Below are 22446 nucleotides of genomic sequence, written 5' to 3'. Positions count from 1 at the left end.
AATAGCGGTAAAGAGGGTTTTGAAAAAGAAAACCCTAGTTAAACCTAATTACTATCGCAATTGATGACCCCGACGGCTGAGAAGAGATAGCGTGATACGAAGAGATTCAGAACAGATGCCTAGGACATAGGACTAAGAGCTACGCCGACTTTGCCGTTTTAAAAAAAACACTGGAATACATGTTAAGGATCAAGGGTCTTGCGCGTGTGAAACACCAAAAGGTTAGAATGATCGTCAGAGGTTTTAAAAACTCTCATAAATGCTGAAAACTTCAATCATCCTTTAAAGATCAGACAATTTCTTTTATGCCCCTTCTTCCAGACTTATGTGAGGTCTATCAGAACTTCTGAGGATATTGAGAGACCTTCAACTTTTTCAATCTTGTTCATAATACTTAGACATCAAAGAGAATATCTACTTAACTTATTTTTCTGAGTAGTGATTCATGATTGAGCTTTTATTGTTTAAGAATGCTTGGTATGATTTTTATACTTAGGATTAGTTTCATTTAAATGTTATCGTTGTAGGATTTTGGTAAATATTACTTTGTTTATACGTTTTTGTGTTGTGCCATACATTTATTTTTGGTTTTCTAAACTTGTTGATTCACGATTTTTTGGTTTATTATTTTTTATTCTTTGAGTTGTTTGACATTGTTTGAGGACAAACAATGTTTCAAGTTGGGGAGAATTGATAAGTTTCAAAATATATTTATTTGGAGTATATATTTGTGGCACTTATTGATTTTAGTTTTTATCGTAAAACCCCAAATTTTGTGCAAATAATAGTATGCTTGAGTTTTGATTCGTTTTATGTACCGTTTGACCTTTTTCATTCATTTTATAGGTATTGATGCATATTGGAGCCTCGAGCAATAAATTGTCGAAGACACGACTCCGAATACACAATTTTGGAGCAATAAAGAGGAAAAAATCTGCAAAGCCCATTCTCTAGAGCGCTACCACTTTCAATATTAGAGCATAGTTGAGTTTTGAAGCCCGCTTAGCGGGGTCAGCCCGCTAATCGCGGTCACTTTTCCAAGTCCAAATATTTTTCTCTAGAGGCAGTTTGACGTGTTAATTAAAGAAATCCCGCTAAGGACAATGAGCTCGCTTAGGGCGGCTACGAAATTTTGTGTTTATATTTCTCATTTGAGACATTTTCTAGGGTTATGTATTTGGGGAATATTTGTCCTAAATTCATCATTTTCATTCTTAGGTTAGGATTAGCTTAGAAAACAACATTGGGTTGTGCATTTGGATGATCGGAGGTGGATTGCTCATCAATCGAAAATGACAGTTCGTGAGATATTTGGTTTATCTCTTCTCCTCTTTGTGTATTTCTCTTTTGTTGGGTTTTGTTTGTATAGTTACTCTAAACATATGTATATTTATATGTACAAATGACACATATCTAAGACATGTAACATATATTTAATAATTATTTAACTTTATACACATAGAACTATAGTAATAGAATTTTCTTTTATTTTAGGAAATGAAGAGAATTTATACCCGAATTTTTATTGAACTTTTGAATTAATTAGATATAATAGTTTTGATTATTTTTTTCTTTTCTTTTGCCTTTGTTGTCCATTTATACAGCTGCCTGGCTTATAATTTCACTTTCATAAAACAAACCTATATTTTAAGCAAAAGGCTGAAAAAAATAATGATACTGTTTCCCATCAATGTTTGGAATCATTTAACCAATTATTCCCATATTATTATAAAAACAGCCAACTCATAAGGTACTTCCAATATCAAGTCATCACAACATTGACATGAAATAAACAACAAGACTTTCAAAGCAAATGGCAAATAAACAAGATACACAATTATTAATTTACAAATGCACAATGTTTCCTGATCTCACCTTCAGTCCCAATCTTAACATTAATCCGACCCATTTTCTCCATAGATTTAGCAAATTCAGTGAAGAATTTTTCATTTGATTGAAGATGTTGTGCAACAATTGATCTTGTTGTAGAGCTTTTAAGCAATGCAGCATCTGATTCAAACAAACCCCTTCTTTTAACTACTTGTTTGAAATAGCCAAGATCGAATGTATTGCGACTTCCCGGGTCCATTTCAAGAATTGTGGTTTGATCATTGATACTCTTGCACTTAAATGTTTTCAAACTTGTAGCATATTTACTGTCTATATCTGGATCTTGATCACCTTTGCCAGAAAAATTGTATAGTCTGTTTGAAACCGATGAGCAATGAGCAACACCGATTGTATGAGCACCTGAAAGAATTTTTGATTCAATTAACAATTTATCACTTGAAAAAGCTTAGCGGTGTTTGTGTTAATGCGTAGAAACGCGTAATGATTGGCTTACCAGAAAGCAAGACCAAGTCATTAGCATCAAGTCCAACATTTCCAAAGAGCGTTAGAAGAGTGGTGAGGTTGTTAAAAGGAGCAGGAAGGCTGATAAAAACATCTGCTGATTTAGAGATGGTTCCGTCCCTTCGACCTGTTGGAACATTCCAATAAGGTCCACCCTGCAGATTCATATCAAATATATAACTAACTAGAAAGTAGTTATGAAGTGTTATGACATGAATGAAACAAATGAATACTTACAGTGGCATGAATAGAGTCTCTAGCAGTCAGAGCCAATATATCGGCACAAGAAACAATATTAGCAGACTTACACACTAGCCCTACGTTGCATGAAGATAACGTTTCCACTTTGCATGAGGAGAATGAGTCCACACAGTAATAGCTTGGGTGTCACTGCATGTAATTAGACTCTCCTACTTAGTTAGTTAGATTTATGGTTAGAGTATATAACCACTTTTGTAACTAACTTTCTATTCATTCGATTCAATGCAAATCTATCGTTCTCTCTTTCTCTTCTCTGATTCATCGCTTATTGCACACCTTCAATGGAGGTTTTGGTTTGCTAAGATGGTATCAGAGCAGGTAGAACCTGCTTTGTTTCCGCTGCGTCCTTTTTCCTCTTTCTTGCATTGAATCGGAGACGCCATTGTTGCGTTCTTCTTTTTCTTGAAGCTTGTTTCTGTTATATTTGTGTTAGCTTCATCATTTCTTGTTTGATTTTGCTTTGATTCTCCCCTTGTTGTGCTATCATGACGAGGAATAACAATCCAGTTCCAGATCCATTGGATCCATACTATGTTCATCCTTCAGATAATTCATCAACAGTTTGCGTTGCACCGCCATTATCAGGTGATAACTATCATGCTTGGTCCATGAAGATGAGACGAGCTTTGGCTATGAAGAACAAATTTCAGTTTGTTGATGGTACTATCGAGATACCAGGTAAAGATGACCTCAATTATGTAGCATGGCAGCGATGCAACAATCTTGTGCATACATGGATCATAAATTCCATCACGCCTTCAATTGCACAGAGTGTTGTATTCATTGATAATGTTGAGGACATGTGGAATGATCTTAAAGATCGTTTCATGAGAGGTGACAAGATACGAGTAGCACAATTGTATCAAGAGATTACAAACTTGAAGCAAGGAAGTAAGAAAATTTCAGATTATTTCACTGAATTGAGAAGTTTGTGGGAAGAGTTAGATCAATACAGACCCGTTCCAAGTTGCACTTGTCGTGTGACTTGTGCTTGTTTGGCTATGAGGAATAGCAGATCTTTCAGGGCAGAAGATAGAATTATCCAATTCTTAATTGGATTGAATGAAGAATTTCATGGAGTTGTCTCACAGGTATTGCTTATGGACCCTCTCCCTCCTATTAACAAAGTGTTTTCCATGGTACTGCAGCAAGAAAGAAAGATATGTGGAACAATTTTTTCCCCTCTTAATGCTACTGAAGATGGATCGGGAATGGTCAATGCTGTAGAGGGAAAACAAGGTGGAAGAGGTAGAGGATATAGCAATGCTGGCAGAGGAAGAGGTAATGGCAAAGTATGCACATATTGTGGCAAACCTGGTCACACAGTGGATAACTGCTACAAAAAGCATGGATATCCACCTAACCTTGGTCGTGGAAGTGCATCCTATGCTAATCAAGCTGGAGCTAGTTCTACTCAGAGTCAGGTGGACAAGACTGAAGGCAAATCCACAGTTGGCACAACTAGTGACAATGGAAGCATGGCACTAACAAAAGAACAATATCACAATTTGATGGTGTTGCTCGAAAAGAATTCAGGATCAGTCAATCTTGCCAAGGGAGGTAACTGTTATGTTGCTAGCTTTAATGCTAATCATAATCATAATGTTAACTGGATCCTAGATACAGGAGCTACACATCATATATGTCATAATCTGAATTGGTTCTTGAAGTATGATCATATTCATCCCATATTGGTTAATTTGCCTAATGGTAACTCTATATCTACTTCTATCTGTGGAGATGTGAAAGTCTCTAATGAGCTGATTCTTAAAGGAGTGTTGTATTTGCCTCAGTTTGAGGTTAATCTAATTGCAGTTTCAAAATTATGTAAAGAGCAAGAATTCTCTTTAGTGTTTGAAACTGACAGATGTGTGATACAGGAAAGGAGACAATTGAAGAAGATTGGTTCAGCTAAGGAGATTGATGGACTGTATTACTTGGAAGGAACTTGTACTACAAGCAAGCAAGGATTCATTTCAAGTGTTTTCACCTATAAGGAATTAGATAGAGTTTCTCCAGCCATTTTATGGCATTTAAGACTAGGGCATTTGTCTCATGATAGAATGCAATGCCTAAGTTCTATGTACAGCTATATTCCTAATAGTGTTCATAAGGCTTGTGATGTTTGTCAACAAGCTAGGCAAAAACGATTGTCTTTTCCTATTAGTACAAATAATGCTTGTAATGTGTTTGATCTCATTCACATAGATGTATGGGGTCCATTCAATACAATTTCTATTCATGGTTTCAAATATTTTTTGACTATCTTGGATGACCATAGCAGACATGTATGGGTTGTTATGCTAAAATCCAAAACTGAAGTTGGTTCCAAGATCACTGAATTCATAGCAATGGTTGAAACACAATTTGCTAAGAAAGTCAAAACTATAAGGAGTGACAATGGTACTGAAATGCTCATGCCTGCTTTCTATGCTTCCAAAGGTATCATTCACCAAAGGAGTTGTGTTTATACCCCTCAGCAGAATGGAAGAGTTGAGAGGAGGCATCAACACATCCTTAACATTAGCAGAGCTCTCATGTTTCAATCAGGCTTAGCTAAAGAATATTGGTCTTATGCAGTCCTTCATGCAGTCTATTTGCTGAATAGAATTCCAACTAAAGTCTTGCACAACAAGTCTTCTTATGAAGTCATGTATGGTTCAGCCCCTGATCTGAGTATTTTAAGAGTATTTGGTTGTTTAAGCTATGCCTCTACTCTTACTACAAACAGACACAAGTTTGACTCAAGGGCTCGAAAGTGTGTTTTCTTGGGCTTTAAGGCAGGTATGAAAGGGTTTATTCTTTTGGACATAGCTACTCATGACATTTTTGTCTCTAGGAATGTGAAGTTCTTTGATATGGCATTTCCTCTACTGGATAATCATAGCTCCCATTCCTCTCCATCTCTATACCTGGATCAACTCAAAGTTGATAACTTAGCTGACACTTCTACTGCACCTGAAGCATCTCTTGATACTCATACCTCTGTTGCCGTCAATGAGGAATCTGAAGCTGCTCCATCTACCTCTAATACTGATGATCTCTCCCTCCATGAGTCTAGTGATACTGCCATTGAGGTTTCTTCTGGTCACTCTAATGCCATGCCAAACCTTGATTCCTCCAATGACATGCCTATTAGAAAATCCTCTCGGATTTCACAAGCTCCTGCTCATTTAAGGGACTACATTTGTCATTCAGCTTCAATAATGCTCTTTATAGTGTTAATGACATCAAATCCTCGAAGTGTAAGATTCGGAATAGCGTCCTTTTCAGCTTGATTGGTTTTTGTTGTGTTCACGAGCACCGACGCATCACACCCCTAAAATCATAACAAAGTACCTCATTTTTTATATCTTAACTTTGTAGCACCGACACTTCTAAAAAACAGCCGTTGAATTTTACGTGTCATATTTTGTATATGCGTCTGTGTTTCATAGTGGCTAAATTTAAATATTAATATACAAAACTAAGCATAAGCATGAAGAAGAAATATTGTATACCCTAACAAAGCAATCATGGAAATGTAGCCTTATGAGTGCAGCTGCTAGTGATGGTGCATTAGGAATATGTTGATGAACATACTTCAAAACTATTTCTTCAGCTTTCGGGCAGCTTTTACCATAGTAACCCAACTGCAGTTGAGCATCACTTGATCCAATTATTGCTACAAGACATATAATCAAAACCATAAAGTAACTTTGGCTTCCCATTTTCAAGTAATTGGCAAAGATGTTAAATATTAATTTGCCACAATTACAATATGTACGAAAAAGCTCCGACACTTTTTTTGGTGTAAGAAGCTATTTCATTTGCTTTGGTATTTATAGTCCTAAATATGTGTTACATAAAGGGGAAAATAATAGAGATGGTCCATGCAGCACATTAACACGTGGTGTGAGGTAATCATATTAGTTCTTTTTAATTATTTTAGCATATACTTGTTATGGTAATAATGCCAATTGTCTTTAAAATTTTGATTAATTAGTTAGGTATGTTGTTATATGTTCAAAATTTGTCTTTAAACTATTTCTCACACACACACACATATATATATATATATATATATATATATATATATATATATATATATATATATATATATATATATATATATATATATATATATATATATATATATATATATATATATATATATATATATATATATATATATATATATATATATATATATATATATATATATATATATAACTGAAGAAGATAACGCAATATTTTTTACTATATTATCTTTATTAGATATTAATATTGTTTATCGTTATCACAAATATAGATGAAAAATATAAGATATTAAATTTTGCTGCGTCATATTAAAATGGTTATTGAAAAAATAAACATGAATTAATAAAAAAGTAAATTTGGGAGTAATCATATCATATTAAATAAAGTTAATATATCTATTTTATCTTTTTTATTTTAAACAAAATAATTTTTTAGCCTCCCATTTTAAAATTAAGTTTTGGTCTTATATTTTAGACAAAATATTTTTTTTCGTTCCTTAACTTTAACTCAGAATTTATTTTAGTCTCTTAATTTTTAAAATGACCATTTTAATCTCTTATATCTTCAAATAGCGCCACTTTAGTTCTTTCCGTCAATTTTCAATAACGGTGTCAAATATTACGCATGTGGCATCTGATGTGGCATTTCTTCTTTACCATCATCTTCTTCACTACACCTTCGTTGTGTTTTTACCCAGAAACCAACAATTTATTTTAGAAAATCACTTTGCAAATCCTCCACCACCTCATCCATGGCCCCCCTTAATCCTCCATGATACGACTCTATAGCAAATCACCTTCAACAAATCTTCCATCACTTTTTCCATATTAGTATCTAAAATAGTCTTCCGTTAAATCACCATCAAACTCCGATTCACACAACCAACAATCATATCCGATTCACATTGCAAACTTTGATTTAGCTTCTAAAACATATAAAACTCTTCTCAATTCTTCTTCATCCCACCAAAATCATCACAATTCTTACTTTTACTAACGGAAATAAACGGAAGGACAAACGTGACGCTATTTTAATAGTTAAGGGATCGATTTGAACATTTTAAAAATTAAGGGACCAAAATGGACCCCGAGGTAAAGTTAAGGGATGGAAAATGGTATTTTGCCTATATTTTATAATTTTTATGACTTTGTTTTAAATCTCTACCATATTTGATGATGCAGAAACCACTTTAATGATGGTGTGAATGATGTAACACAATTGAGTTAAGTATCTCAAAATGAAGTTATGTTGCCTTTCTGAAAATAAAACTTCTGAAATTCAATGTCTAGGAGAGCTCAAAGTAAATAGGTTGTGTTTATTAGGAATTTAGATATCCTAGTTAATGGGTGTCTGACTTATGCTGTTAGGAAAAGATCTTTTAATCTATTTTCTCTTATGTTGGTTGCGAAAGGACTTAAGGGTTTCATTAGTAAGGATGTGGAGTTAGATCTCTTTACTGTGTAGTTTTAGAGTTTGTTCTTCTAACTTAACCATATCTCACCTGCCAAATATTGATGATACTTTTATCTTAGGATAGGCTTCTATAGAAAATCTTTGAATTATTAAAGCCATCCTTATCTGATTTGAGTTTGTGTCTTTCCTTAGGGTTAATTTTTCTAAGAGTATTCGTATTTAATGTTGATCCCACCTTTTTGGATCTAGCTAGTGAATTTCTGAATAGCTATCATCAATCAGTTCCTTTCAAGTAGCTGGACTTGTCGGTTTGAGTGAATCCTTGTCTAGAGGCCATTTTGGAACCTGTTATCTCCCTGCTTTCTAGACATTTTCTCTCTTTGAGTCACATATATGTAAGTTTGAGGGGTAGTGTGATCCTTATCAATTCGATATTGAATATTATTCATATCTTTTTCTTGTCTATTATGAAGATTCTTGATAAGGTTTGGAAGAAAATTGTTAAAATTTAAAGGAGATTCATGTGAGGTAGGGTGAACAGTCAAGTTAAAACCCTTGGAGTCAATTGGTCTACTGTCTAAAAACCTAAGCAGATTGGTGGCCTTAGTATTCACGGTCTTCGTTAGAGGTGGGGGTTGCTCCCAAATGCTTATGGGTTTTGGAGAGATATTTTATTAATTAGATATGGGAACTTGGATGCTTACTCTATCAAAGGGGATAAGTCTTCTAGGCTTCAATCTTCTTCTTCCTAATGGGGTAGGGTGTCTCTCTTAAGGTCTAAGAGTGATGCTCTATTAGATATATTTGTATATAGTACAAGCAGAAGGTGGGCAATGGTATGCTTACCACATTCTAGGTTGACTTTTGGGTGAGGCTATCTCTCTTGAAGTTGTATTTCATAGACTTTATCTTATTTCAGATGAGAAAATGGGGAAAGGTGAGTGACATTGGTGCTTGGGAGAAATGTAATTTAGTTTTGAATTTGAAGTAGAGAAACACTTTTTTAATTATGTTTAGTAATTGGTTAGTGACTTTCTTCTTACTACTCAAGGTACTATCATCTCCTTGGAGATAGATCATTAGTGTTGGTGTCTTGTTGAGGATGGGGATTATTCTGTTGCATTTGCTTATAACGCTTTATTTTAGTCTAATTTTGGACTCTTACTTCCTCTAATAGTTTGGAACCAATTCTAACTTCTATTTGGTGTAGTTAGACTTCTTTTAGAGTAGAGGTCTTCTCTTGGCAACTACTTCAAGGTAAGATTGGTACCCGTGAAAATTTATTTAAACGGCTGATTATTCTAGTCCCATATGACCTTTCTCGTGGGTTGTGTGTAAGGTTTGTTGAGTCTGTTATTCACTTGTTTGTTACATGTGACGCGTTAGAAAATATTTGAGATATGATATTTAGGTAGATTGTAAGGGCGAGTTTCTTACCTAGTCTTACTACATCGATCTTCAGGATTTTCACTTTATTAACTTCTATTTGGGGTCTAATGAGGTTTATATCGGTCTACATCGATCTTCAGGATTAACTTCTATTTAGGGTCTAGTGAGGTTTAGAGGAGGTCTTACGATGATTTGGCATGTAGTGGTTTGGACTATTTGGAAATTCCATAATGACTCTATTATTTTGGAACACCAATAAATAAGGAGGACATGGAAGTTAAAAGCATTTGTCTTGTCTAGAAATGGTATCTTCCTAGGTCGCCAGTTTACTTACGTACATTTTCTACCTAGTTGTGAACCCTCTTTTCGATCTAAGTCAATACTGGCCTTAGATTGTTTGACCATCATCCTTAATGTTGTGTTCCTTATTTTAGTGCTTTTGGATAATGATGTACTGTTGATGATGGCTTTCGTTTAATGAGTTATAGCTTTGTGTCCTTTGGTAATGGTACTGTTTATTGGTCTTTTTTTGTTTGTTTTGTTGTTGTTGTTTTTCCCCCAAATTGGGCTCTTGGAAACCTCTTTTACCTTTGTTTGGTTTCTTGAATTTCTTACATATTTTATTTGTAAGACAAAGTGTGGGATAAATTCATAAAAGTTGAAGACTTGTGTCACTTTAAAACCATATTATTAATGAAGATGTCAAATCTTTAAAAATGGTGGAGGACCAAACAAACTAAAATATTTTGAAATAGAGATATAAAACTCAATTTTAAAAAATAGATGGCTAAAATTTGATTTTAGTTAAAATAGAAAGAATAAAAGTAAATTTATGTCTTTTAAAAATTAATATCTTAACTTGGTTTTTGATCATATATATATATATATATATATATATATATATATATATATATATATATATATATATATATATATATATATATGTGTGTGTGTGTGTGTGTGTGTGTGTGTGTGTGTGTGTGTGTGTGTGTGTAAATAAGAATATATTAAAAAGGTGAAATCAGTAAAGCACAACAGGGAATGTCTCGAAGCACAAGAAGTGTCAAAGACTAGACCTAAAAAAATAACTTATGAAAAGAACAACAACTACTACTACTAAGAAACAATGGTACCCCAATCAAAAGGAACTAACAAACTAAGAAACCCCTAAATATCATCAAGTTAAATCTCAAGCCACCAGATCCGTGATCAATAGAGCACTAATATAGACCAAAAACAAGAACCTACATCAAAATCAAGGTGGAAACTCGATCCTCAATAGGTGTAAGAAGAGGATATGATTCCAAATCCACTCAGTGAAGGAACAAGAGTTCTCCACTTATCTACCCAAAAACCATTTCCAAGACAATAAGATATTATTCTCCCCCACCTCTTTCACTAATTTTATGGCTCCATTAAATATGATATCATCACAAGCTTTCCAAATGGACTAGACTACATCATGCCAAATCGTAAGAAAATCACCTTATACTTAAACTTAACCTCTAAAGAAAGAAAAATCTCTAACATCTTAAAATCCTTAGGAATTACTATATGTCACCCCAACCACCTAAGAGTACTATACGAGACAACCAAGGCTAGCTCACGAGTAATAAAGAGATGGGGACCCGTCTCAACCAAAAACCTATACATAGGGAAAGAGACATAATTGGGACCATAAATCACTCATATCTTAGACATGTAATCTGTAGACGGGAGTCTATCTTGTAACAACTGCCAAGAGAAAACCAAGAACTTTGAAGGAGCCCAACTAATCTAGACAAAGATGAGAACACGAATCTCTTCAGGGAGAGATGTCGATGAAGAGATAACATTGACACTCTAAACTAGATAAAAGGAGGCCACTGAAGAAATGCCATCTTTAGTGAACTTCCAAATCCACTTATCTCTATCAAAAATGGAGATATCTCAAAGAAATAAAGGTCTCCACCAACTGAGGTTCCAACTCAAGACCCCATTATCCACTACACCAATCTCTTCTTCCATCTCGTTAGGTTGGAGAGAATTAGAGAACAAGCTAGAGAAATTATTATTTAAAGGGTTTGTTCCTAACCAAGGGTCCTTCTAAAGGGAAGCTTGGAGACCCGGTCCAACTTTCCTAATATCACCATCAACAATCCAATCTAAAATATCACTCTCTTTGGATCCGAGATGCGACACCCCTTTTCACTAAGAAGGAGAAGAATGGAAACTCGTAGTCCTCCCTTAAGTTAGTGAGGAAACAACATCAAGACAATATCTAGCTATAAGGATATTATCTATAGACTCAGGTCACCAACTATAGGTCTCCATATCCACTTTGCCAAAAGGGAAAGATTGACGAATCTTATAATGAAGGAAGTCAGTTGAGGTAAGAAAGCAAAAGTCTACAACAATCACTACAAGGCTACTCTTAAAGAATTCACTCTGAGCCTTAAAACCTGCTCAAAACCTATGATAATTCCTTAATACTCCACAAGTTCTCTGTAGTGGGGTTGACTACTAGGAGAGTATCATTGACCAATCTCCTTAGCTCTGGTGAATAAACCACTAAGGAATTAGACCTAATAAGATCCTTCATTTTTCTTCTCTTGATCCTATCCCCCATACCTCTACAGTTAAAAGAACAAATCAACATCGACAAGAACCCCTTGTCGATCGAACTCGCTTCTTAGTCCTATCCTTTTTTTCTAGCTCTTCTAGCTTCCTTGTTTCAATATTATCACTCAACACAAAAGTTCAACCCATCTGCTAGTTCAATCCAAGACGGAATAAAATACTTATTAGATTCAATAGATGAGTTAATAGTTGTGTAAAGACATCAAACTGCAAGAACGCAACTTCAAAATTACAACATCTTAATTATTTATTTTTAAATTGGTAAAGTGTAGTCGGTAGACTCTTGATTTTAAAAAATAGATCAATTAAAAGTGTGTTACTTTTGCAATTTTGTTTTACTTAATGATTTTTTTTTTAAAATTTCAATAATAGATCAATAATTGAAGAAGAATTATTAGTAATTTCGAAATAAAATATGGTTTACCAATGTTTCATGGACCATTACAAGCCAAATTATATTTTACAATGATTGTCCTTTTTTCTTTAAACAGACTACGTCTCACCTTCCATTTTGGACCTTATAGCTTCCAATTGCATAAAACTAATTTTAACGATTTAGCCTTTTCTTGCGCTGGTGTTTAAAATATATATATACGTACAAGAAATTTTGGGTATATCTTAACAACATATTTATTTTTTCAGCAATGCTATTCTTACACCCCCAAGTATTTACACCGTATTATACACCGTTTGTACGGACGGTACTATTCACCGTCCGTACATGAACAGTGCAATATTATATTAATATTTTATTTTTTTTCCTTTTTTTTTGTTTTTTTTAAAATTTTTTTTTTTATGTTTTTAAAAAAAATATTTGATAATACCTGCAGATTTACTTCCGGATTTACCTGCATTTTACATTGCCTCCGCAGGTATTGTTAAATTCGTAGGTTAATCCACAAGTAAATCCGTAGGTATTATCAAATCCGTAAGTAAATCCGCAAGTAAATTGTCAAATCCGTAGGTAAATCCGGAAGTAATGTCAAATATTTTTTTAAAAAATATAAAATATATATATATATATATATATATATATATATATATATATATATATATATATATATATATATATATATATATATATATATATATACTAATATAATATTGCATTGTTCATGTACAGACGATGAATAGTATCGTCCGTACATGAACAGTGTCGTCCGTACATTCAGTGTAGGTGTACACTTTGGTGTACAATTTTTGTTATTTTTTTTAAGAAACAACTTTTAGAGATAAATATAAGAATGAAAGGTTGACTTAACTTTTTCCACGAGGCTGCGATGCATGGCTTTAATCTTTCTGTCATACACATGAGCCGTCACATCCTTTTCAAATTAAATAACAAATTACGTAGAAACTTTTTGTAAGAAGAAAATAAAGAAAAGAAGACAATGCATGAATTATTGAGTGGGTAAAGAACAGTTGTATCATCTGAATAATTATGCTTATTAACACTTAAAATATTCGTTAATGACAGAGGTGAAGACAAATTAATAGCCAGAGAATAAGTTTTGTGAATACAAATAAAGTGAATTAATTTATGTTGAACTTTAAAGTTAGGTGGTGAATTTAATAGTAATAATTACCAATTTCAATTGACTAATAATTTTCAAAGTTATTTCATTTTTAAAAAAAACTGTTATATTGAGAAAAGAATTATATATTTATAATATGAGTTTTTTTAACAGATTAAATAATAAAAATGCTTAAAGTAATAGTAATTGCAAGCTTCTCAATCATATTTGGTTTTGATAAAGATAATGTGGATATCAATTTTCATAAAGGATGTGCAAAAAGAATATCAAGTCTTAAGCAAATTCACACCATTTCAAGTCTTGAAGAAATTGTGAAGATTTACATCAAGTCAAGGCATCAAAGGTATAAATAATTCTCACTGTGATATATAAATGTTCACAAATATATTCCACATGCATGTCATATCATAGTATAAAGTTTCATATCTCTTTAATCATTTGAAACCTTTTTCAAAGTCAAAATCCTAAGGAGAGGTTCCAGGAACCGGTTCCTCCCTAGCTGGGAACCGGATTCCAGCATGCATCATATTTCAGGTTCTGTGGTTTACTACTAGGAACCGGGTTGTCCCTAGCTGGAAACCGGTTCCCATGTACAAAAATTCAAATTTTCTACTGTAACGTTCAGCAGGAACCGGGTTGTCCCAGGCAGGAACCGGATCCTACTGAACCAGTGTGTTTTTCTCTTGCATGTTTTCACTCAAACGAAATTGTATTCTCTTCACTTAATCATTGCATTGTTTCATGGAAAAATAACCTTTCAAAAGGGTGTTTAACACACTATATATTCTACATCTTTCATATTCATTATTCACCTTCTTCATTAACAATTCATAAGCATAAAATTTCTCCATATTTCAAATATCTTCAAGTGTTCATACAAACCAGAATTTTTAGTGAAACTTATAATACACATTTTCATTGAGAAATCTTTACAAGTTTCATACATTCATTTGTGAACACTTATATACTTATTGAGAATTTTTTTACTTGAAGAATAAGATCAATCCAAGATTGATATTGCTCTCCATATTTCATCATAAACTCTTGTATAAATTCAAAAGAATATTTTTCCTTACTATCCAGGATTTTTGGAAGTAAGTGTTGTGCTTGAAGAGGATTGTTCTTCATTCACATTAGTGTTGCTTGATCTTAAAGGTGTTAAGAACCTTTGATCACCCTATAGGTTAGATAGTAAGCATAGGCTTGTATAATCATTCTAACTATAGTGAAATCTCTTTCGTGCTTGAAAGGGGACTGGAGTACTCTCGGATTGTGAGGGAAACCAATATATATTGTTGTGTTCTTTACCTTTCCGCATTTTATCGCTTTCATCACCATTACCAAGAAAAAGAAAAGAACCATTCAACAACCTTCAAACACTTAACCAAAAATTATTAGAAGTATTCTCATTAAACCGATTATCTTTTGAAAACCTAATTCACCCCCTCTCTTAGGCATATCTGATACTTACAGTAATTTGTTTAATATTTGTTGAAAATATTTACAAATTTTTGTACGGGTGATGGCTGAGTTTTCATGCTATTAGGTGTATGTGGCAACCCCGCTTTTGACTCATTTCTCTTGTTTTTCGTCAATTTTTTTTTTTTGATATCCACACAAAGCTTATTTCACAGTGCGATTTTTGCTTATAGCTTTTTCTCCAATTACAAGTGCTATAAACATGAAGTACAAGTCAATTGTTCAGCTATAAAGTTTAAGCAAATTCTTGATTTCAACTATTTCAAAATTTTCATGAACCTCGATAAATCTGAGAAATATTTGACTTTCATACCATCGAATGTGTTAGCACTCATATGTTGTGTTATTCAGTGTGGAAAAATGAAAAGAAAAAAATATAATTATGGCTAGTGTCTTTTTTTATATAGGCAAATGAAATTCATTAACAATAAGAGTATAAGGGGTATCCTTCCAATTACAAAATATTAGAGTAGTTTAGCAGAGTCAAAAAGACTTTAGCACCATGAAAAAAAATATACATTTTGAACCTTGATTCTATTATATTCCAATGTTAAACAATTTTTCCTTCACCACCACTTCCCCAATATTAAACACCGCCGACATGAAAAGTATTACATTTTTCATAAGCTAAAGTTTCCAACAAGTTGCCAACCAAAAAAGCATACAACAGATAGAACTCTGCCTCATAGATCACAACAACAAAGAGAAATAAATCCTCACAAACAGAACCTTGGAACTTTACCAAGACATATCAGAGACTCACTCAGTAGAAAAGATAAAACTCAACCTCACAGAACACACTTTCAGAGAGAAATAAACTCTCATAAATCACAGTCAAGATGTCAAGACATCAGATATGACTTCACAAGCACATAAACATCTCCATTCAGGATGACAAACATCAGTTATTACCCCAAGCATTTCACAATCATGTCAGCACCAAAACACCATGCTCCCCCTAAACACCATATCAGAAGCAAAAACTATGACTCCCCCTCAAAGGCAAATAATAAAAAATTCGAAACTACACCAAAACACATACCATCTCCTTCCATAATACCAGAAAATATCTTCAATGTAGCTCACCCAAAAAAGAATAGGGTGCCAGCTCTGATGCCAATTAAAATTCGGGCACAACATGAAAGAACAGTTGTTATATATGATGTCAGGACACCAGGATGTCAAACGCAATGTCGAACGCAATGTTAAGATATCGTAACAACATATAGAATAATAAACAAGTTGAAGTAAACTGCATGAAATAAATAACACAGTTCAATTGTTAACCCAGTTCGGTGCAACTTCACATACATCTGGGACATCCAAGCACTACTAGAAAATTCGCTTTTAGTGACCGAATTAGAGACCGAAAAAGCTTAAAAATTGGTCACTAAAACGTTTAGAGACCGATTTAGCAACCATTACTTTTTGGTTGAAAAAGTGCTAGTCGCTAAGCTTTTGCGACGAATTTAGTGACCGAAATTTAGAGACCGAATTCAGTGACCGATTTTAGAGATCAATTTTAGTGTTATTCTTCATAAAATAAAATAAAAATTGTGATACCTAAGAATCAAACTTGTGACCTCCGTGTATTTTAATGACAACTTGTCACTACACCACTTAACAACTATTGTTATATTTTATATTTAAACATATATATATATATATATATATATATATATATATATATATATATATATATATATATATATATATATATATATATATATATATATATATATATATATATATATATATATATATATATATATATATATATATATATATATATATATATATATGTAGTTTTTTATAAATATATTATATGTTAAAACAATAAAAATAAGAAAATTTTAGTAAAAATTTAAATTTGAAAGAGAATTAAAATCTTTAAAAAAATGGAAAGGAAATAGTAAAATAATAAAGAGGATTAAAAATAGAAAAAGAAAACAAAAAATATTACTGACCAAAATTTTGGTCTCTAATTTATATATAAAAATTAAATTGTATATAAAAATATTTTTTGTGACCGATTTAGTGACCACTTAAAATTGGCTCATGAATATTAAATTTTGGTGGCTAATTCGGTCACTATAGTGACCAAAATTTTGGTCACAAAATATTGGTCTCTAAATCGGTGGCTAATTTATTTTAGTGACCAATTTGGTGACATCTTAAAATTTGCTCATGAATATAAAATTTTGGTGGCTAATTTGGTCACCACAGTGACCAAAAATTTCCGGTCACTAAATCGGTCACTAAAAAGAGAATTTTTTAGTAGTGAAGCCATGAAAGAAATCCACTATAATAGTATTAGTTTGAAGTTCTAAACAACCTCTGGTTTTATAAACATCGCACCTAATCACTACCCGTGTTATTTCTATCTAAGAACTCCTATATATGAGACCCCTCTCACTTCCCCTCAATCACACACTTGTGATGAAAATAATAACAAAAAACAGAAGACACATTTCCAATGAATAACCTTGCATGTCAGCATCCTTTCCATTGTACCAAAAGCTCGAGTCCATCGTAGAAAATACTACTTCATCAATTCACCGATCAATTATGATTCCACAAACGGAACAGTAGCGCCAGGTGTGGGAATTAAAACCTGAATCCCATGAATCCTCCCATTTAGATCTCCATTTCTTGATTTCCCTGATTAAATCATCCCCGATCAAAAAATACAGATTTCTTTCCTCAAAATTTCATATCTCTATTTTTCTATCTTCCTCCTCTAATTTCAACCATCTCTTCATCATGTCTCTTTCTTATTTAGTAAAAATTGTGGTATTTAAAAAAAGCCACTCAATCTACTGGTCAATACTAAGTCACTATTGCAGCTGCCCAAGCTTCCAATGATCTACCTCATATCCCTCAAGAAGAAGAAAATATAGTTCTAGTAGCATCTTCTTCCGATCCTTCAACGTAAGATTCCATTCCATCAAGATTTAACTAGGGAGTGTTCTAGACTCTTTCGTTCTTCGGATTCTTCCAATAGTTTCATCAATGTGAACCTTGGCATAAAGTCTACCTTAGATTGGAAAAAACATGTAGAAAGTCTATCTGAAGAATAGTTTTATACAAGAAGCGGCCTCCTGAAGAAACCAAATTTTCATCCTTGATCTGGTGCCTATTAGAACAACAAACTCCAAGAAAAGGTCCAGAGGTCATCGATTCATTGACGACACCATAGACATAGAACCCCTCCCCTAATCCAAAAGCGGGAAGCGGTAGCCATAATCCTCTAGAAGTCCTTCAATCTTGTAGAAGGGAAAGGTTTGAAGAAGATTCTTTAGCCCCACAATGGAAAAGAAATCCCTTATTTGATCGTATCCCTGAAAAAAAAAAATTTAAGGTCGCTTGAGAAACCTCCAAAGCTTAAAATCTACAATGGGATCGGTGATCCAGACTAGCACATTGAGCATGTGGATGACTGGCTGGACTAATATCACGCCCACGAGGCTCTAACATGAAATCTTTTGTATTAACTTTGAATGGATCATCAATGGCTTGGTTCAAGCCGCTCCCGGATGTGAGCATGAACTCTTGGACGGGTTCATGTGATGCTTTCAGTTCCCACTTCACCGTGCAAAACATAAAAACCAAAACAATAACCAAGATAAATAGGATCAAGCAAGGGAAAAAAGAAACCCCACACTGATACATTGAATGCTTTACCAAAGTGGTAGTGGCCATGGGGGGCCTAGATGAGGGGTTAAAGTGTTTTATTTTTGAAAGGGGTTTGAGGTTGCATTGTATGTTGCGAGAGAAATTAGGGCTCAAGGAGGCCCATAGCCTAAACGACTTATTGAGTTGGGCACAACCTTACATCAACTATAAATAAAAATACTTAGATATGGGAGTTAACTGGGGAGCAGGGAACACCGAGCCTAATTAGTTGCCAAAAATGGATAATGGTTAGCATAAAGAAGAAGGTGATTATGGCCCTCAATCTAGGTTTGACGCTTAAACTCCCATGAATACCTTGAGGGGTAAAAATTGGAAACAATGTGCGAACACATAATTTAAAGAAGTTAGGATCGGAAACCTCTATCCAGTCAAAGAATTTTCCTGGATAGATAAGTCTAAATATTGTTGTTTCCATAAAAGTCACGGCTGCAACGCGAATGATTGCATCCATTTGAAGGATGCAATAGAAGAACTCATAAAGAAAGGAAAGCTGGCTTAATACGCCACAAATGGTAAGAGAGATTGGGAAAATTCTCCAAAGAAGAAAAAATACCCCTGGAGGGAGAAATCCCCTAAACCGTAGAAGTTGTTTCCATAATCAAAAGGAAGGATGTCAGTAGTGAAGAAGAAGAAGGCCATAAAGGGAGGCTCCAATATATTGCGTCCATCACTAGTGGTGCCCTAAAGGCGAGAAAACCCTCAAAAATACAACAAGGAGGAAAATTGCATAGTCGGTGGTCATTAACAAGAAGAAGGGAAGTAATTCAACTACTGTGCTGAAAGGCCAATCCTCGAAATATGCGACAACAAAAAAGTAGGAGGAATTTTGAATGAAATCTTTCCTTTAGTAATAATAGCCACAATTGCTAAGTTTAACATCTCCCGGGTGCTCATTGATGACGCCATCTCATGTGGCATCATGTACTTGAATATTTTTGAGAAGAAAGGGCTAGAAGTTGTGGATCTACGAAGGATATGACCTACAAGCCTTCAACGACAGCGTAACACATCCTTAGGGGTACATTGAGTTATGATGGTTTCCTTGGGAGAGGTACGAGATATCTGAACAATCAATTCTTGATTTCTAGTAGTCTCTTGCAAGAGTACACCCCATATAATATTGTCTAGAATCATATTGCATTAAATATTATATTTGGTACCGAGAAAACATACATAAGTTCCTAGACGACACATTGAAACATGTATAACAAAACTCTTACAATAAATTGTAATAACAAGAATGGTTATGCATCTGGCCTTAGATTTTGATGATAATTTTACATGTTATCTTAAGGAACAATTATACAGTAAAGGTTTTCTTTCTAGTTTCTGTCTTTTGCCTTACCGGTTCTGACTCTAGTAAGAATGTGTGTGATGTCATCAGGTTCTAAACTCAATACTCTGGAAGAATTCTAGTGTTGTGTTACAAAGGAAGTTATGATTCTGGAATGCTACTTATGCAACCGTTTTATAAGTCGACCACAGTGGACTTTTAGGTCAAATCAGTCGACTGTTGATCATTTGAGCAGCTGAATGAGCAATTTTGTGAATCAAAGCTTGAAATTTAATGTGAGGATTCTTTGAATCATAAGTGATACTCTGGAGTCCACTTTAGGTATCAGAACATGATTTTACCTTGAGAGAAGCAAAACCCTAGTTATGGATTGATTGCTTAGGAGACAAGTAAGTGTGCCCAATTCTTGTATAGTCTTGACCATTTGAAATTTAGGTAAGCCAAAATATCCTGAAATATGATGGGAAATTTTTGGGGTATGACAGCTGCCCCTGTTAAATTTTCTTAAACTTGAGGATGTAGATTGGCATGTGTGCCTATCGGAATCTGAAGGTAGAAGAGGATTGAACACAAGAATACCCTGAAATTTACACTTGCTGATTGTAATACGGGGAACTGACTTTTTAAATTTAAGCAAGCAATGCTGCGGTGAGCAAGAGTCGCCACCGACTTTTATTTTATCCAATTTTTTAGAAAAGGCTAAAAGAACAGGAAAAGACCTTTTAAAAAAGATTTTGAGTTCGGGGGGTAAGTTATATAAAGGGAAGGTGTAAAGCACCCTTTGTATCCATGGTTATCCATGGGCCCTTAATTGCTTAGCTCACTTTTGAATTGTTTGAAATGTTTGAAGTGTCGTGTGTGTTTAGAAAATATTTTTGAATAAGGACTTTAGCTTGTAAATAAGCGTAGTCTTTTGGAAATCGTTTTGAAAAGGAGGTGTGAAAATTAATTTGAATTTTAGAGCAAGCAATTAGTAGCAACTACCCTAAGTTTGAAAGATCGTTCTTTTAGCTTTTTGGGCGAAAGGGTCTATCCATACCATGAGAGGGCAGGAAGTCTTTCATTGGATTTGAAAGGGTCATCGAGAGTATCGTTCGCCATAAGACTGTCCCTTGCCATAAAGAGGTAGTTAGTCTTTAGGGAAGGATAGAATAGTCATTAATATTTTTAGGCATCATGCGAGGATACCTTAGCAATTGGGACAATCATCATGTTTTACCGAGGAAACTTCGAGGGACTAGATCTCATATGATGATTTCAATCTTTAAAGGCAACCTTTGCTTTTGGTATCCTCAGAATCGAGGGACTTGACTATTTTTAGTATAATTAGAGGCAACAAGATCATAAGGCAACAGGCAACAAAGGTAACAGAGAGATTACCCTAAAGGTGTGTGGGTGCACAATCACGTGGTTAAGTTCAGTGATGTTATCTTGTAATTAGATGATTCTAGATTAATTACAGGCTTGCACTCCCTAAATTACTAACCATGGCAGAAAATAAAACAGTTTAAACCCTACGTTATTACAATAAACACCTGCGGGGATGGGGGAAATTAAAAGGCGGAAAAATAAACCTAATATATTACAATAAAACCCTTATAGGGTAACAGAAAAATAAAGGCAGAAAATAAGAGAGAACCATAACTAATTTACACATCTTGAGCCTTCATCGCTCCTTGATCAACCCTGAAAGTTACGAATGAAGAAGAGAAAAGTTAGTGCATTACAGATTCGTTGACTATTGACACAAACCCTATTCTAACCCAAAGGGAAAATAAAAAATAAAATGATTTTAAACAAACCCTAAAAGGTTAATAAAATCGAAAGTTCGATTAGATAGATAAACCAAATAAAATCTAATAATTATAGGATTAAAAAGATTAGAAACTTAGCTTTCTAATCTGTTGTGGCGCGTGGCTGGAGGATCTTGGTTAACCCTGAAAAGTTAGGTACAAAGAAGAGAAATTTTAGTGCATGAGTGATCTAATGACAAACCTTGCAACCCTGATCAGGGCACAAGTTAACCATGGTTAATAGAACGAAGCAAGTTAAAAACCTAAACTAGGCTTGGCGTTTAAAATTATTTTGATCGTAATGAAGGATAGAAAAACACTTAGAAAGGGGGGATTTGAATAAGTGTAGCTTTAAAACTTGTAAGATAAAAACAATTTGCACAATGATTTTTATCCTGGTTCGTTGTTAACTAAACTACTCCAGTCCACCCCCTTGGAGTGATTTACCTCACCTGAGGATTTAATCCACTAATCACACAAGATTACAATGGTTTTTCACTTAGACAACTTCTAAGTCTTCTAGAGTATACTGATCACAACCTGATCACTCTAGGAACAAACTGCTTAGATACCCTATAAGACTTTCTAGAGTATT

At 33.9% G+C, this 22446-nt stretch overlaps 2 protein-coding genes across 2 annotated transcripts; one reads left to right on the top strand and one right to left on the bottom strand.

Annotated features, from left to right (window-relative positions):
- Positions 1 to 1660: 1660 nt before the first annotated feature.
- On the bottom strand, positions 1661 to 6408 carry LOC131601741 (peroxidase 39-like). Its single transcript, XM_058873620.1, has 5 exons — positions 6114 to 6408; positions 5805 to 5932; positions 2590 to 2653; positions 2345 to 2507; positions 1661 to 2250 (listed from the first exon to the last, which is right to left on the bottom strand). The coding sequence occupies exons 1-5, from the start codon at positions 6321 to 6323 to the stop codon at positions 1841 to 1843; spliced, it is 975 nt and encodes a 324-aa protein (XP_058729603.1). The 5' UTR covers positions 6324 to 6408; the 3' UTR covers positions 1661 to 1840.
- LOC131601740 (uncharacterized) lies at positions 2198 to 4657 on the top strand. The gene is made up of 2 exons (XM_058873619.1): positions 2198 to 4173; positions 4494 to 4657. Exons 1-2 carry the CDS (start codon positions 3099 to 3101, stop codon positions 4526 to 4528), a joined length of 1110 nt encoding a protein of 369 aa, XP_058729602.1. The 5' UTR covers positions 2198 to 3098; the 3' UTR covers positions 4529 to 4657.
- Positions 6409 to 22446: the final 16038 nt, after the last annotated feature.

The sequence above is a fragment of the Vicia villosa genome, linkage group LG5 (assembly GCF_029867415.1).
Source record: "Vicia villosa cultivar HV-30 ecotype Madison, WI linkage group LG5, Vvil1.0, whole genome shotgun sequence".
NCBI classification, from domain to species: Eukaryota; Viridiplantae; Streptophyta; class Magnoliopsida; order Fabales; family Fabaceae; genus Vicia; species Vicia villosa.
This window is presented reverse-complemented; position numbering and strand designations above follow the sequence as displayed.

Coding starts and splice junctions, on each gene's coding strand:
- LOC131601740 (XM_058873619.1), top strand. CDS start 3,099: ATGACGAGGAATAACAATCCAGTTCCAGATCCATTGGATCCATACTAT. Junction 4,174..4,493: donor AGTCAATCTTGCCAAGGGAG/GTAACTGTTATG, acceptor TGTGTGATACAG/GAAAGGAGACAATTGAAGAA.
- LOC131601741 (XM_058873620.1), bottom strand. CDS start 6,323: ATGGGAAGCCAAAGTTACTTTATGGTTTTGATTATATGTCTTGTAGCA. Junction 2,654..5,804: donor AGCATTATTGAAGCTGAATG/ACAAATGTAGTC, acceptor AGTGTGTAAGTC/TGCTAATATTGTTTCTTGTG. Junction 2,508..2,589: donor GAGACTCTATTCATGCCACT/GTAAGTATTCAT, acceptor ATGAATCTGCAG/GGTGGACCTTATTGGAATGT.